This window comes from Plectrocnemia conspersa, unplaced genomic scaffold, assembly GCF_051122295.1.
Source record: "Plectrocnemia conspersa isolate PC_06_02 unplaced genomic scaffold, ASM5112229v1 ptg000009l, whole genome shotgun sequence".
Taxonomy (NCBI): domain Eukaryota; kingdom Metazoa; phylum Arthropoda; class Insecta; order Trichoptera; family Polycentropodidae; genus Plectrocnemia; species Plectrocnemia conspersa.
In genome coordinates, this window is record NW_028277173.1 from 1,656,892 (window position 1) to 1,676,418 (window position 19,527).

The 19,527-nt window shown below is 30.0% G+C and overlaps 1 protein-coding gene across 19 annotated transcripts in view; it reads left to right on the forward strand.

The window, feature by feature from the left end:
• LOC148231492 (potassium voltage-gated channel subfamily KQT member 1-like) overlaps positions 1-15,401 on the forward strand; it is a 337,496-nt gene extending 322,095 nt beyond the window's left edge. For 14 of the 19 annotated variants that reach the window (XM_088193257.1, XM_088193260.1, XM_088193262.1 and 11 more), the window contains one exon: positions 13,977-15,401. In XM_088193257.1, coding sequence (XP_088049383.1) covers positions 13,977-14,278 — 302 coding nt within the window. In that variant the 3' untranslated portion in view covers positions 14,279-15,401. Of the gene's footprint in view, positions 1-2,830; positions 2,921-13,976 lie in introns of those variants that run through there. The other 5 variants (XR_015810812.1, XR_015810813.1, XM_088193268.1 and 2 more) reach the window with 3 other exon arrangements.
• The last annotated feature ends 4,126 nt before the right edge of the window (positions 15,402-19,527 follow it).

Genomic DNA, 19,527 nt, shown 5'->3' on the forward strand with positions numbered 1-19,527 from the left:
GGTGAAGCGTCGACTTTCTTTAGGTTGAAGTCCAAGTTTGGTTTGGATGGTCAAGCATAGATTTCAGTTGTCAGATGAAATTATAACTAGTTGCCCATGTATCAATATTTATATCTATGGCCCCTTCTATAACAAATTTTATTGTATGCCACTTTTTCGGTGTGACTTTTTTTAAAACAAATTTTCGTTGGCTGCTAAGCCAGGTAAGAAACGGTCGTTTTGAGAATGAACCTAAATGCATAGGTTATCTATTCTCAATGCGATGGATATTCATTCCTTTTTTATTTATGGCGCGTACCTTAGATTTTAAGATGTTTCCCATGGTGTCTCATTTTAATGAAGAAACCTATTTTTTACAAACTGTATCAAAAGCCTTTTCAATATTAGCATAGATAACATATTGTTTATTGCATATTTCGAGATTTTTCGTCACAAAATTGGAAAAAATAGCGCAGATTCGTTGCTATTGCTCTTGATATGCGAATACCATGCTGTTGAGCAATCAAGTATCCTTCGATATGATTTGAAGCATTATAAAGTATGATTTATGACTGCTGATAAAATCGAGATTTGCCAATAATTCTGTATCATAGATTTGTTTCTCTTTTATTTAGCAGCCGCCTTTGTAATTTTTAATATTTCAGCGAAAGTATTTAATAGCAGATGTACGATAAGTTTCTGAATTTTTTAAGCATACCAACTGAAATAAAATCAAGGTCTGCTAAATTTTGTGCCTTAAGTATTTTCAAAATCTATTATTTGTAATTCATCGTATTTTTGCCAAATGTCTTATACCTTTAATATGGTAGGTCAAATATGAAATGACGTTTATTTGTTATTTTATGAGTCATACATTGCTACTGCCATGGAATATGAATCATAAAATAATTGTTATGATCCTTATAATTTGTACTACCGGTATTTTATTTTGTAATACCGATGGTACCGAAAGTCGATTTTCTCTCCAATACCGGTATTATCAGTATTGCAATTCCTAAGCACATTGCCACAACCACAAATTTGTTATAAATAATACTACCATGCTCATCTATACCATCGTCTTTGCTCCGTCCGTTCTCTCCATCCTGTGCTTTCATAATCGTAGCATGATAATCAAACCGGTAAACAAACTTGTTTGCCTCCCTTAACATACGTCTTACACAAAGCACACACGGTTCGCCATCGCAGAGGGTTGCTTTTGTATAGGTTTATTTGAGCGGCGGCAGTGGTCACGCTTTGTTGCAATATTGAGCAAATATTTGCAGAGGTGTTCGGCCATCGAACGAAGCGCTTCCGGGATTTCCGGAAACGGCTAAAAAAGCGCATATCGCGTTAGGTGACATGACATATTGCGATCAATGGACGGCTCATTAGTGAGTCACGGGCGTACCTGATCGATGCGACTCAAGGGCGGGTCGGATAATGCACCATAAATGGAGCGACAAACACGAGGTTCAATTATTAGCTAACACGGTAGATATATCCATAAATATCAGTTCATACAATCCGCATCATTTGATTACGTGCTTGCAATCTGTATAGATCTACAATAGCCATGACCTGTGCTATGACAATACCAGTCAAAAATCATCCTCTGAAATTATATAATGTTGACCCTTCATTGTTTTTTTTTAATTAACACTTTACAGGCCGATGACTCAAATATGCGTTATTGTAAAACAATTGCGTGTAAAGGTGCGTTCATCTAAATATTTTTTTGACTCCCTGAACCCATTTTTAAAATCGTTCGAAGCCATCTTAGTAGAAAATCTTATTGACTTATGCACAACTCCTCAACTATTATAAAAAAATTGAGAGAACATCTCGTCATATTGACACTTTTGCTATCACATTTTAGAACATTTATTGATTAGTTTTGCCTTTCAGAGAGAGCTCAACATTTTTTCAACCTTCTTTGAATACTTTTGTATCAATTCAAATCTACATGTTTCGATAAAGTTGCATCTCCAAACGCTTCGATTAAATTTTACAGGTGTATAAATGTTTTGCGTTTAAAATAAGTTAAGAATCGCTGATTCTATTTTTACTTTATCTTAAAATCTGTGCTATATTTCGTTAATAAATAGAGCACATTATAAATTCTAAAAGCATAGACGAAATATTGCGTAATTCATTGACCCAAGTATAAAGCGCGTAAATTGAAAAAGCATCAGGTATCTCGGGATTGCTATTCCTAGTATGGACAAATTTTCTGCGAGTATATGGGAGTATGTATGTATGTATGTACTACCCTCTTTGTAAAATAAAGGTTTATGCGAAAACCCTTGTTTCGTCGGTCCCTTAAGCTACCCACAAAGTCATTTTTTCAAATTGTCGTTTTATTTTATTGCTTTTGCTTTATATATTTATCACTTGGATCACCTGTTTGTATTGCATCATATTGATTTTTATATACAGTTCTTGTCGAGTTAACATTTTATTTTTTCATGAGAAACATCCTCAACTGAGCTGAGACTTTATAAGAGGATTAGTCAACATCTGGAGTGACATCTTGCGGTTTTATCCTCAGTGTCGAGAACGCAACTCGCTTTGGTCTCCAAGTTAAAATTTGATTGTACCCATTTTCTCCATACCTACCCGCTCACCTTCACTAAAATGTCAATTATAATACAACAACCACAGTGATGCATAATTTAATGACTGAACCAATTTGATATTTTATTAACACGCATAACCTAAAAATAACGGGGTGAAAATCTGAATTGCGACAGTACTCCTATATGTTGTTTTTATTTTTCATTGTTTTAATTTTATTTTTTATGAAGTATATTTTGCTCATCCGATATCATATTCGACATTTTCTCTTCAGGTGATATTAAAATTTTGATACACAAGACAAAGGCCTACTTCTGACGAAGATGCGTGAACCAGATTCGAATGATTACCCATATCTAAAAATGTGAGTAATTGGGTTAAAATAATAATGCTATAATCGCCAAGGTACAAAATTTTATTTGAGATACAGCTGCATTAAACTTTTAAATTTTAATTTATATAAGAATATATTTCAAGTGTAATATATATATATTTATTTTAGAAACTCAAATATTTTGCAACTTGACGATAGGTTATGAAGTTGATAAATTACAATGGATATCTTACACATTCATGCACAATATATTCAACACACAATAGACATGAATAATTGAAAGATATTTGAATATCTCCTATTACCATATCAATATTCTGGATTTCCATCGTTTCACCGTCAAATATCGGCTGCTCCCCATGGAACCTTTAGCACTCTCTGCTGCATTGGCTCAAAGCACAAAACAACAATTAAATTACGAAATCCTGTCTAAACCACATGAAATATTATATTTTGCACAAATTCATTAAAACGCATCAACCATGTATATAAAATATTGAATATATCCATAAATTTAAATACATATATATTAAAAAATATCTCAAATTTTAAATTAATCTTCAATTTATATATATTATATAACATGTATGTTCTCATTGTAGTACTGTGTCACGTAACTCCGATTCGTATTAAAGATCTGGTTGCTTTAGCTAGATTATTTCGGACAGTCAAAATAAAAAAGGCTGCTTAATGATCGCCTTTATCTGCTTGGTGCTAAATCGGTTGAACCCTTGTTTATTCCAAGTCAGAAGCGAAGTGTTATTTCTATATGTAAGTAGTTCGATACGGCATTATTCTGGCGTATATACCCTTGTGGAATTAAGATAAGTCAAACGTTTGCTTCAGTTTTTAACATATTAACTAATATCAACAATCCGGGGTGGAACCATACTCTTTGTTACTATCTAATTCATTTCTAATTTTACTGTATTGCGGCGTAGCGGTTATTTAAAATCATTAATATTAGAAACGTCGTCATTTTTAAAATGTGCTATAAATAATTTAGCAATTTTTTAGTCACAGCGACTACGAATTGTCCCAACAATTATGCATTTAAAAATAAAAATTGCATATTAACCCTTTAAAAGCCAGCGACTTTTAGTGAGTCACCTTTTATTTCTCTTCACGCGTCAGGATCTCTTTCTAAAATATATATAAAATACTTAGTTTACTGATAAATTAATTATTATTTAAAAAACAATTAAATTAATTTGTTAGCTTATTTTAAAAAATAAACAACAAGTGACTCATCGGTAAATTTTTGGCATTTAAGAGCATAAATGATATTCCTAATTTGATTTTTATTATTTGTACTTCACTTATTTGTCCATTTTTAAGGATACTGTAATGATCGCAATAAAATGTTTTATAATAATGTCCTTTGTGCACACATCTGGCACACGCCAAGTCAAAAAAAAAAGATTGTGTCAAGTCTTAAATTCTGGTCAAAATATTTCGTTATACTGAGATCAGTCTTCGTTACAATGAAAATATTTTGTTTTATTACACCCAAAATATTTAATCTCTTATATTTGAATTAAACATAAAATATATTAGTTTAATTTTTGGTGATTTAAACACAATTAAATTTAATCTACGTAATATATTTTTAATCTGACATAATTCTTTGAATAAAAGTCGTTAGTTTTAATAATAATAACAATAATATACGAATGGAATTATAAACGCACTATTTCAACAATATGTAATATTGACATATGGTTTACGTTAAAATATCGTTCTTATTGAGATACGTTGCAAGAACAGATTCGTAATAATAAATAGTACAACTCTTAATGACGACTATGTCATTATGGCTGACCACCCCTTTCCTTAACAAAGCGTGCTTCAAATTCCAAAGATGTACACGCGTTTATTTTTCAAATTTAAAAAACAAAATTTTCACACAAATTATACATTTTTTTATTCATTTTTAATGTTTGCTAATTTGTTAAGAAATATTTTTACAAATTATTATTTGTTTATAATGTTGGCATACAATTTGTGCAGTAGTCTCCAAGTCATATCTGAATTTTAGTGACTGCTTAGCTGGAGTTTGTCAGACGGATAAATTGAATAGTAACTGTACTCGGACAATTCGGGGTAGCTCCGCTTGGTGTGATTTTACCCGAGCTCTCATTTATTTTAAGCTGAAAACGAAGTGCTAAATCTGGATAAAGTTTAAGTGGCGTCAGTGATTTAATACAATAGAATTTTGGTTCATATAGTCTTGAGAATCATTTTTGACTAAAATGTCTATAGGAAGTGATTTGAATATAATAATAATAAACACTCGCGGAAATAAGGGAAATCCAAAGTTAACCAGACTGTGCAATGCAAATATTTTAAGAGTAACATGTTTAATATGCCAGAACTATAAACTCAGTGATTAATGCCTGGAAGACCTGGATTCCAATCCTACAATAATGTGTTATGCATTAAATGTGCATACTGGTTTATTTTTCATGCCGATGAAAAGAACATTTATATTATTAGTTGTATGACTATTTTGGTGAATCTTTCACACGAATTCGAGCCACAAACAATACGATTGTTTACGACCACTATGTCATTATGGCTGACCACTCCTTAACAAAGCGTATAAAAATATGCTTTAAAGTTCAAATACGTAAATAATATAAATATCTTTTATTATATTAAAGTTGTGTCACCAAGAATTTTTGTGACTGCTTAGCTGGATATGGTCGAAAAGTAAAATTAAAAAGTAGCTGCTTTTCTGATCTTCTAGGGAACTTCTCGGACGATTCGGGGTAGCTCCGCTTGATACGATTTTGGTTGAATTCTCATTTATTATCAAGTCAAAAGTGACTCTTTTGGCGAATCTTTCGCAACTTTATTTGGCCCAATATTTTTAACACAAATTCGAACCACTTGCTACGTATCATTGGGACATTTTTATTACTCAATCAAAACACAAAACACGAATATTTCATTAAAAATATTTTTATGTAAAAGGAAACAACTAGCTAATCCCTACAAATTCCACTAAATAGATTATTTTTCTTATATTTTTCTTTTCTCAGTCGATCTAATAATGTATTTTTTTATTGTTTTCGAATGCAGTCGAAGTTTCGCGCATGCTGGGTCACCCCTTAGAGCCTATGTCCCTTGGGGAAAGGCGAACGGTATCTGTCCGTTTCGTTCAAATCCGAAATTCCCATTCTCTTGGATTATTTATTGATCTCCTTACCCACGGGAGGGACGTCCATCCATTGTTCGAATTGGGAAAAAGGGCAAAGTTGCGCGAACACGACGTTTTTTTAACCCTAAAACGCGGAAGGATAAGGAAAGCGCTACTATATGGATATATACTACATATTCATGACGTAAATAGTGATTCACACGTACCGACTTATATAAATCAGTTGTAGGCATTTCATAAATTCTTGTCTCAGTGAATTCGGTAAATACGCGCCAATATTTTCTTGTTCTTATTGAAAGTCTCAGCATATGCTTTTGATTCTTGTTTTTCCGGAACAATTTTTGATAATATGGAATTAAATATTTTAAAAAATAAATCGTTATTTATTATTATTCACATCTAAAGATGGTAATGAACTTATTTGCGATTCCTGCTGAGAAGTGTGTATTGTTAAAATTCATCTTGAGCCTCTCAAGATATATGCGAGGATCAAAATGTAAAACAAATTGAATAAAACTCTGTTTCGCCCCCCATTATATTTATCAAGAGTTGACCAATTAATTTTAATGACGCGAAATATAACCGTATTATGTTAAATTGTGGCTAAATATTATTTATATTCACAATACCACTATTATTATATTAATAACTTTACCGTTTAAAATAAAAGTTTTTCTAGTATATTCATTTAAAAAACTACTAAGATTTAACTAATTTTTCTGAAAATTAATCGGTCAACATCTGTAAAAATATAATACTGTAGTGCCTTGACTTACGAGTTTAATTCGTTCCCCATTGAAATAAATCGAAATGCCAAAGGGGAAAATTGGATTGATTTAATGGCAATTAAAATGGTAAATATACACCAGACGCGTACGGTGAGATACATTCCTTTTCGCTCGCTCGCGTATTAAGTGACGAGAGTGAATGAGAAATACGGGCGTCCGTTACATGCGTTCCGCACGCTCACTTTGTCTCACTCATTCTCGACACTTAAAATGCGAGCGAGCGAAAGGAAATGTATCTCACCGAACTCGCGTGATAGCACTTAAATAATTGATTTTTAATTACGCACTACGTTTTTTGCTCGTATGTCGAGTTCATTTTTTTTTTAATTTTCTCAAATTACTCGTACGTCGCGGTTTCATTGTATAACATATTCCCATAAATATACATTCTTATATATTATTAGCAGGACTTTTTTTAAACAAAAAAGGTGCTGGAACTTGTTTTACAAAAAAAAAATATTCAAATATTATTAATATTAAATTTAAAGCAGTTTATCCTATGCCACTAAGCGCATAAAAAATAAACAAAATTTATATGAGATATTTATTTATTTCATTATAGATCAAAGTGTATTCAAACTGAATTTTGGTCAATAGGAGGGCGCAAAAACAATTATCACTTCTCAGAAGTCAAAAATTCACGTCAAAAGCAATAAAATCGTGTCGGCGCCGTCGCAGTGGGAACGCTCGGTAACGAGCGTTCCCACTGCGACGGCGACGGCACGATTTTATTGCTTTTGACGTGGATTTTTGACTTCTGAGAAGGGATAATTGTTTTTTGCGCTCTCCTATTTGTCAAAATTCGGTTTAGATGTTCTTCATTTAGCTCTTACTCATTTAAAATTTTAATATTGTAAAAAAGTCGTAAATTAAATTGCAGCTTCTTATCATACCAATATTTCCATATTTTCTGTCGTTGTTTCTGTTATTATTTTGCTTCTTTTTTAGTGGGACCGGCGATTGAAAAGTAACCGAAGTTTTCTTTAATTTTTAAAATTGGGGCTAAACTTTACATTTAAATGTAAGTCAAATGAAAATATTTCTATCATATTTACCTAAAAATAAAGAAATGAAATGTTACGCAAATTATCAATGTTTCTTAAACATTAAAATTTATTGGCATGGCATTAGTAATAATAAAAATTGTAATAATTATTAAAAATAATATATTCATATACATATTTTTTAATAAAATATAGTAAAAATTTGGCAACTATTTAGAATGTATTATAGTTATAGTCTTAACCTTATCCTAATTCAGTTAAATTTGCATAAAAGTGCTTACAAACTATTATATATAATATTTGTAATCAACTGCTTTATAGTAAACTATATATAAGTGAAACACGTAGCTGATTTTAATACTAGTAAAAAAATACATTAAAGTGCTAAATTTCCTACACTATAATAACTCAAAAAACTGCCCATAAAATATGTTAATTAAACCCATGATATTCTCTCAAAACATGTATTTGATAAACGCAGTGCAAGATTATTTTTTATTTATTTGAATTAAATATTCCGTTGTAACCTGACATGCGTAAGTCTAATGCGTTACAACAGTCAAATCTGTACCAAATGAATACGTCAATCAGACATAATTAATACCTACAAGTATTAACCATCATACTGAAAGTCTGGAAATCGGTGACATCTATATTTTTTATAATCAATAGATGCCACTGCAGTTAGTTCCGTTTTTTTTTTTAATATTTTTAATATTATAAATATATTTTTATAAATATAAATTCTAGTGTCACTGCCAGGTCTCGAACCCACAACCTCAGAGCTACTAATCTGAGACGTTACGGACTACACTATTTCGTCGATAAATGTATGTTATAAATTTAATTTATTAGCTATTTTGCAATTTTCTCTATATTACTCTTTAAGGTTTGAGGAATATTATATTTAAATTAAATATGCACGGTTTGTTGAATTCGTATTTATCGGCCAACAGAAATATATATTCATAGAAATTCGCCATCCTTGTTTTGTTAGCCGTCCCACTGAAAAGTGGCGAACCACATAGCTTATTATGAAGAGCTAGGAGTATAAATAATAGGACCTTGGCACCCGATTCAACGCTAGTATTTAGCTCCCTGATTTCCCCCAGCACTCTAGGAAAGCATTGATCAATGATCTGTGATGATATATTAGAATTGTGTTCATATGGAATTCGAACCTATTTTTTTTTTTATATTAGGCAATGACCTAAAATGTTGTAAATAATATTTTATATTGAAAAATATATTATAATAGTGAAATATTTGTCTTGTGTAATGGTTCGAACCATCTGGTTATACTATTGACTGGGGAGCATTGATTTAACTGTACATCCTGTGGGATACATCTAGTATCACAATTATATTCAAATTGTGACGTGGGCCCTTCGAAAGGGTTTACCAAGTTTAAACAGTGAGGCTTTAATCCGGACAATGAACACGCGAAGTCCGCAGAGGGTATATTCATGTGTACAAATAAACTCTAACACGCGAATACGAATACAGTTTGATTTATTTTTTAATGTATTAAATTATGCGATAGTAACAATGACACTGGACGCATAGTTTGTGTTTATAATAAAAAAATTGCAATAAATTTTAGGTTTAAAATGGAATAAAAATGCAATATTGAGGATGCTATTTCCAAACCACAATAAAAAATTGCTCCAACGCATTATACCACATGAATGGTTATGATATCAAAATAAAAATCCATTTTTTTCAATGGTAGTGCTATGAAGAATCAAGAATAAAAAGCACGCCAAGTTCGATTGAAACATAACAGGAAAAGAACGAGACAATTAAAATAAAATCGAGCCATTGTTTTAAAAATTATAATTGATTAAAATATGTTACTTATTTATATATTTTGATTTCAGTCTAATGTCACACTACTTACTTTAGTATTAGTCATTGATTGTGTTTACCCGGTAGTTACGTTTTATATTGCGATTAATTTTTAGATCGTTTTGTAGCCGTGAGCTATTGTCACTCTTTATGTGATAGTTTGCTTGATTATATCGATCTAGTGTTACTAAATATCGATTACGAAAGCTGAACCTGTAAATTCACAATATCTATTTTATCCGCAAACCTACCATTTTCAATTGTTATAGTTCAGCAGATGTTTTTGAAGCACACACCAACCACAGCCTATATATAATTCACAATAATACCTTGCTTGTTTTCCGCCGAATAAGTACGGTCCAATAATTCCGAACGAGGACACCACACGCCGCACGGAAACTACCCAGTTGTATGAAAGGGTTGTTTATGCATCTGCTCTCTCTAACTTGCAAATAATGTTAATTTAGTTAGTACAAAACTTTAACTGAACTATTCTTGCCTGGCGAAACTGCATTTGGCATATTTTGTTATCCGAACCAGATTATAATCCACTTAGGTAACATACAATTACTGTATACTCACGATCATATTCGTAAAGTGGTTCGTGGTATTATGTTATTATAAGTAAAAAAATCTCGATCCCTCGGGATTCAGGTTAAGTTTGAGATTTCCAATATTATATGGCATACCTACGTAACCTAGGGCCGTGTGCCTCCTTGTATGAAAGTTTGATTGGAAGCGCACAAATATTTTGGTTTGTGATTTCGCATGAGCACGAATGTGCTATTTTCACCCGGAAAAGCAATTTTCCAGGTCTTCGTTAATATTTAGCCCGAAGTGGGATCTGGGAAAAGCGCCTTAATAACGGCGTCGTAGTGGAGTAAACAAAGCATTAAGTGAATTCCGAAATTGCCACAATGGTTATATAGTTCAATAAGTGTTATACTTATAATACATATGTACCATTTATGGAAACGGAGTAACAATCCGCTTTACTGAACTATTTAGCTGATGAACGTGGAAGTCGTTTTTTCGTAACATTTAGCCATTCCAATGCTCAAATAAAAGTACAATTTTGCAGCCATCATAAATTAGGCAATGACCAAAAATATAAAAGTGACGCAATATTTTATATATTATGTATAAGATAAACTCAAACGTTAAAAATAACACATTAATGGCGATTATAGATAAGCTTAGCAGAATAATAATGAAGAGACCAATAAAAGACCAGTTTTCTTCTATAAAGTTATACCTAGCTCCATCTTCATTAATATGCCATAAAAGTAAAATGCATTAGAATGCCAAGAATATACCAAATGCATAAACAATTTATTGTGTGAAGAAGACATGAGTGACTCAGTTTGGTGTCAATGACTTTAGCACAAGAGAAATTTTATTTAATATATGTGGTAATATAGATATATGTGTTTATGTGCTAAGTAGATTATGAAAAAGCTTTTGACAAAGTTCAACATCCGAAACTTACACAAGTCCTAAAGAAGAAAGGAAATGTGGATAAACTTACGAATAGTAAAGTCCTCTGACGAATGGCAAACGAACGAGAAGTGCTGCGGAACATCAAGATAAGAAAGCTTCAATATCTAGGCCATATTATGAGAGGACCAAACTACAATTGAACTGACTTACTATTTAAGATGAAATATAGGCAGACGTCGCATTTCATAGATACGCATCTTGATAGAATATTTTGGGTGCAATTTTAATAAAATATATCCTTACACCGACTGTCCAAACTCCGATCGTCACGTGCGCTTATACAAATAATCTTGTTACATATGTACAATAGTAAATGTGATAAATTTTAGTTTCATGCTCAACGAATGGTATTTAGATTTGTTTTATTATATAATTTAGGCAGTCTTGTATCTATTTATTTTAAATATTATTTTATTTTATGTCAACTGTTTAATACAAAGATTGGTAATTTTTTACTATACAAAAATAAGCTCTCTTCCGTTGCAACTTAACAAGCGTATGCCTAATGCATTACAACGGGGTGAACACAATAAACACCTTCAAGCAAATGGTGTAACTACACTTCAAACAAAGTATATTAATCAGTGACATATTATTATTTATAACCTATATAATATTATAATTTTAATTATAAATCAGTGACATATTTTTATTATTTATAAACTATAATTACAGCGCAAATATTTTTATAACAATCAATAGATCGGCTGGGTTTTTAATAATAGTGCATTTTTATAGTCTGCTATGTGATCCGAACCCGCGGCCTATGGATTTTTAGTCCAGTACCTTACAGGCTACGCTCTTCGTACATTCCAAAAAAACTACTTAGACTTATAAAAAATCTTAAGTTTTACCCATTCATTTTTTTTCATGAAACGCCGTGGGAAACCTTTTTTGTATTAAGGTACGCGTCAATATTCAAAAGGGATTAGATATCCGATGAATCCGGATTCATCCCCAAAAGAACCGTTTCTTACCTGCCTTAGCGGCAACGACGATTCGTATTTAAAAAATCTCGTGATTCTTTTGTAATTTATCGTTTTACTAAAAGGGGAGTGAACTACAAAATTTACCATGGAAAAAATATAAATGGTAACCGTAAGAAACAGAACATGTTGAATCAAAATTGTGACACGACAGAACAAGTTAAAAAATAGCTTTATAATTATTTGATATTGCCAATTAATTATTTGATAAGTAAATAATTATATAAATGCTTATTTATAAAATAAAAGTGATCTATAGAATAAAAGAAAAAAATATAAAAATAAAATAAAACGTCAGTAAATACTAAATTTTTGATCAGTAATTAATTTAGAATTTGATCAGTAAAATAAAATAATATATTTAAATGTTTAGTAGATATAATAAATGATCACTTGATCGCCATGTAATAGTGCTTGTTAAATACTGTTCTCCGTTAGCGACTTTTTTTTTAAATAGTTGTAAAGCGACACATCAACTGTTAAGGCCAAAATTTTACGAACGTACGTATCGTTTAGGTTAGGTTTGGGTTTAAACAGTAAATGAACGTTTCGCAACTGTCAATAATTTAAAAACCAAATGTTGATCATTTTATATTAAATGCTAATCATTTTGCTTTAATTACTAATCATTTTATTAAATACTGAATATTTATTTTAATAATTGATCGTTTTTTTATGTTTTTACATTTATGGAATTATTTATTTATAAATCATTTAATTGCCATTATAAAAGTTAATATAACTCAATTTGCAAAAAAATTAACTTGCAACGAGCTGGATATTACTTTGTAGTATAAACATCTTAATAACAATAAAATACTGTCAAACTATCGTTGCACCTTTGCAGGCGTAATCCCAATGCGTTACAACTGGGTAAGTCAATCAAACATAATGAATACCTACAAGTAAGTATTAACCACCAGACTTGTACAAGTTTTGAAATCGGTGACATTGTGACCCAACAGGTTATCCTTATCTGTCACGATAGTCAAAAACATATATATAAATAGGTAACATTTATAATTAATTAATGTCACTTTTTTCTTCTGCGGGGACCCGAACCTGTGGCATCTGAATTATAAGTCTAAAGCTAGATCTTACGGACTACGCTATTCCGACCTTAAAATATATGTATAAAATAGGTTAAATTATTAATATTAAAATACAAATACCGTAATTTTAGTATTATTAATACTTGATTCAATAGACAACGTAATAAAAACATATTGATTTAATATGCGTCCTAATTTACTAAGCTGGGGAAATTAAACATAAATATTATAATTACTTATTTTTATGTTGCCAAAGTTTCTCTGCGGTAAAGTATGGGCTTTCAATGTTAATTCTAATATTTATCTTATGGCGACGCACTTTGAATTTGCAACGGAATTCTATTTATCTAATCTGGGCGGTTGAAAAGCGTAGAATTTATACATTTGACACCCCTGCATGAGTTTTTTCTGTTATTTTATCAGTGTTTTTGCAATTATATTCGCTGAAGAATGCGCACTTGTTAATCCGAGCAATCCTTTGACGCACAATTTAGACCCCACATATGAACCTAAAACACTGATATTTTTAAATTGTCATTCTGTTTAATTGCTGTTTACGCTGTGCGCCCATTACGCCGTTATCTCAATCTTCACGCCCCCGCTATATGCGCCGGCGCTGCGAAGCATGTTTAGTGTTGCACGCACTGATGCCACTAATCGATTACAATGCGTGAACGCCATAGATTCTCCACTTTCACAATTATTATTTATGAGTTATAGTAATGTGTTTTATGTATCGTTTCAGGTTCAGCGGACGGCAGCGATAGTGGATCAGCCGAGGAAGCGGGATGGGCCGAAGAAGACCTGGACGGAGTGGTGGACGACTGCGACGACAACGACGACTGTGGGGACATCGAGGGAGAAGCTGAAGGCGAAGGCGATTATGACTCGATGGCGACCGAGGATACGGCCCTGTTGAGGGTGGCCGCAGCCACTGAGATCATCATCACTCCCATTTCTCCCGGATGCGAGGGTCGCAATCGTAGAAGGCCAGGGGACGCGCCCGTGCCCTTAGATATGCACCTCTTGCGCCCCGAGGAGGTCTGACCCCTGCCGACCGTACTCCACTTCTTCAGGCTAGGAAACGCTGCATTGCCAGTGACCGAATTATAACCGCCAATTCAACAAATGCGTATTCACAGTGTAGTTTTAGAACTATCGGCTCAGTCGACATTCGACCAATACTATGTTACTGAATAAGATGTACAAATGATCTTTAATATTTTACCATCACACTCAGTTTCTGATATTTCTATGCAAAATATATATAAACCTCATTTGTACATATATTTAAAATAAAAATATATTTCTCTACTACGCTGTGAATATTCATAATATTATTTACTTATATTAAAAAAGTTTTCAATGAAGACTGTATTAAAAATAATACGTTTTAGTTTTGTTTGATATTTTCCCACAATTAATTAAAAATTGCCTGTTTGAATAACTTCCTTTTAATTGTAAGTAGTGAAAATTGTACATATTATGATAGTGTTAATATTTAATGAACGCAATTTTTTTCTGTTTTAGTCTTTTGGGTTAGAAGCATTTTTTATGTTGTCGGGGACCATTGTAAATCCGTCTTTAGGTTTATACGTCGTAATGAAGCAAACAATATGAAACAATGGTGTCAATCCACTGAAGTCGTGTCGAATATAATAAAATGAAGAGCAAATATAAATACAGCTGACCCAAAAGACTGAAAACTTATTTACACGACTACTTTTTGATTTCCATTATAAGGAGTTTATACGTTCCATGCGTAGATTGTTTAGATTTGATAATGGAAACTGAGTATCGTTCATGAGAATCGAAAAAAAAATATCGCCGTATAAAGTTTAGATGTTTATCAAAAACAAAGTTATAAAAGACATCTAGTTTGATTGTGAATGAACTTGATAAGAATGTTTATATTTATTAGATTATACCACAAGTCAAACTATTAATTAAATTATAATTTAATGTTTGTGTTAGTAGAAATTTCTTTTTCGTTCCAATATAAATATATTGAAAATGGATAATATAATAATACATAATATATATCAGTCATATTACATAATATAACATACGTATAATGACAATTAGCTATTTTTACAGTCGCTTAGTCATATAAGTGCATACTATCCATAGTCATACAAAGTATTAAAAAAAGTATATAATAAAAAATAAACTCCAATACTAAAGAGACCACTGTTAACGTTTGTATGTATTTATACATAAAAATGTTTTTGTAGAGTGACATCCATTGAAAACGTATTTTATAATGTACTCTTAAAAATTGTGATTATATTATATATACATTAAAAAATATGATATTGGAGTTAATTTTTAAAAGAGTAATTAGAATCGCGAAGCTCATTTTTAAGGTGCTTTGGTATATTTGTACATGTACGAAACATACGTGTTTTTGTATATTCTGATATTCTGATTTTGAACAATATAGTTAATTATTAGGTTTAGTTTAATTATTATGAACTTTGTGATTTTTTCAATAATTCATTTCAATCGTATCGTTATATTATTATTATACTATGTAATTCATAGCACAACTATTCAATTTGCATAATTGCTTCGAATTTTATCAAATTTAACATCGAAACTGCATTTTATATTCATATATATATATAATTAAAAAGTACAGTTTTAATTTCAAATATTATTGTATGTATGTAGATATGTATTTAAAGTAATATATTTACATGAGTGTATGTATGTGTTTGTATATGGATAGAACGTATGGTTTCAAACTATTTTCTACCGAAGGAAAAATGTCCAGAATATGTCAAATTGTCAATACAATTAGATAAACCTAATCATTTTTATCCTAATATATTTATTTTAATATCTTTATACAAATAAAAGACAGATACCTAACATATAAATACAATATAACTTTCAACTAAGAACGAGTATCTTTCTTTTAATTAAATGCTTATTTAGAGTTGCCAGATTGCAGCAGAAGTTTAAAATATTTTTTTCAATATATCTAACCTACACAATATTCTCGCAAAAAAATAATTTTTACATTGTAAGAAATGTATTTGATTTAACCTATATTTTAATATTTTTTCTCAAATGTATAGTATTATAATTTTGAAATATCTTACAGTAACTACAGTTGCTAAAATGTTGAATTTACTTTTTGTGCTGATTTATTTACGCCTGATTTGATACAAATTTCCTCAGTACCTTCAATCAATACATTTAATCGTTGAACGTTATTTTTGCTACATCTTTGAAAATTCTGTCATTGAAAAAATATTATCATGATGAATTCCTTGAACTTTGCATCTCTGGTTATTTTATGTAATATAAGGCATTTTAAGAAGCTTTAACAGCTGCAGTAAAATGTGCTAGAAATATCTGTATGCTTCTCTGTCATTAACTTAACTGATAATTACTGAGATTTTATTTTTTAAAATAACCGAAACGTTTTTATAACATTTATTTTCAATTAAACTACAGATTCGATAAATCATTACTTTACTCAATTTTTCTAGATATTCGTTTTTCCGTAAACTTTTCAAAAACATATTTTTTCATCAATAAAACGTGAAGGATTCTGTTTTATAGTTTATCTTTCAATTACATCAGTTCAATTACATTTCTTCCTTAGTCAATAAAATGCCATTATAAGTTGAGTCAAGAATATTTGCGATCTGATACATACTTTTCATTGCTATTCATTGAGTGGAAAATTAGTTTTTTTTCGAGTCTAATTTATTTTAAATATACAAAATTTTTAAACCTCATTTAATTTGCACTGTCAGTTCAGAAGTTTTTTGATGTGCTCGTTTTATTTGTAAACTACTTTCAAAGTATCTTCTGAACCAAAACTTGTAAATCGTTGGATTTATATAATATTTTATTGCGATTAAAATTCAGATCCTAAGATTCTGAACTATTTCTCTAATTATCGCCTTTTTATCTTAATCTTCACCTTTTTCCGTATACGTCTCATAAACATGAAATTCTTTTGGAATATTCTCCATAGTTATGTTCCTCAATTTTACCATACTTTAAATCGTTAATCTGTTTAAATACTGTTGATTGGGGTTAAATCATCTTTCAGTGGCTAAAATTTTGCATTTACTTTAATAACAAATGATTTTATATAAATATTTTGCAAGCTTTAAAACAAACTTCAGCATAATGTTCTTCGGCAAAAACTCCGTTTCATATGTTATTTTTAAAAATACGTATTTTTTATTTTCTCCCTAATGAATAAAAATCGTTATATGTTCACTCCAAAATATTAGCGATTTAATATATATTTTTCACTGCCATCTGTTGAGTGGAAAATGATGTACTTTTTTTCAAAATTAATATTTATCTCTTAGAAACATTCTGATATTTATGTTTTAGGATATTACTTTTTAAACCATACTTAAATGCCAGCAACTCACCGGTGAGTCACTAGTTTTTTTTTTTTAAATATTTTTTAAATCAAGTTAACGAATTATTTATAAATATTATTTTTTGATTATTAAAGAATATTTTTTTATTTATATTTAAACTGACGCGAGAAGAGAAATAAGAAATGACTCACTAAAAAGTCGCTGGCGATTAAAGGGTTAATATACTAGTAATATTTGTAAACTTATTAAGTAATAGCTTATAACGAATAACTTCTTAACAATTTATTTTATTGAATATCTGAAACATTTTTTTCTGCTATTAAACTACAAATCTTGCGATTAATTTTTCTGTCCTTCATATTGTAAATCTGTGATTTTTTATCAATTAAACGTTCTAATATTTGTTTTAAATATCTTTTAAAACTGCCAGATTGTTATTATTAATAAATTCTGAAAATTTAGAACTAAAGTATATCTTTAGTAACCTTACCGGTTTAATTTATACAAAAAGACATTTTTTTAATTTTTTTGAGTATAAACTAAACCAACTTTTATTGTGGTTGATTGAAAAAGATCTCAAAGATTCTCTGGCTTTTTAAAAAAAAAAAAAATTTCCGCTAGTTATTCACTGGCTATGTTTTTTCAAGTATTATCTGGACTTCTAATATATAGTATACGTTTTAAACAAAGGTAATCTTTTGGAGAGATTGTTAAGAATAAATTATTTTATAATTTTTATTTGATTCATAAGTCTGTTACGTGGCAACTCTAAGTATTTGTTCAAAGTTATAGTACCGATGGGGGCCGAGGAATAGATTTACTTAAACGGTGGTATAAGGGAGCAACACGCCACTATGTCTAAATAGGTCTAAACGGTGGTCCACAAAGTGTCCCTTAATAAACATTTCCATTTTATACAATAAAAAATATTTTCATTTCGATCGACAGTCCTAGAAGTATCGATAATATAAAATAATCTGTATATTATATACATACATAAAATATAAATGCTTAAAGCTTGTATAAAAATGATTTAAACGTAGTGATTGTTATATATCAAATATACTTATTATAAATAAATAAATAAATAAAGAACGATCGTTAAGTATTTAGGGCACAAAAATGACGCTTACAATAACGTTAACGTTTTTATATATAAAGACAGCAAAAGATTAAGAGCGTTTTGCATTATTTTGTTGGACTTGTGAATGAAAGTGTTTATTTTGTTATGTTGGTTATTTTATTAAATATTTTTATCGTTGAAATCGTATGCATTATCTACAATGTATATATATATTTAATACATAAATGTTGATTTATTTTTAATATATTTGTTGGAATAAAATTCCTATTATGTTTAACAAGTTTAAATGTTGGGTTGTATACTATATAATTTCTTTGTTATTAAATTATATTGCGTCCATAAAGTAATCTCACTCAGATTTATGAGATGATTGCATTACTAATGATAATGAAAAAAAATATAATTTAATTTATTTATATACATAAAATGTATATATTTATATAAATACTTATATGGCAGTCATATATTTTGTTATTGTTTAAATTGATTATATAAATGTTTTTATTATATATGACTGTGCGTTAAACGTGTTCTCCCTTAATTAATTCATTATTACTCCCTTTTGTCGTTAATTTGATTTTGATATTGTTAAAATAATTTGGTTTTCAATATGTACTCTTAGCAAGGTTCGATAAACGTTACAGTTTTTAATAATTATATAGAATTACATATTTTAACCTTGCACTCTCATTTATAAATTCTTAAACGTCATTATTTATCGTATAATCCAATATATATTACGTATTTAAGAAATATATTATCGAACAAAATGGTAAAAGCTTTAAAAGTATATAAAATATTAAAGAGTAGTCCAAAGTTACGTCGACCATGTCAATGACCAAAAATTTCCAATG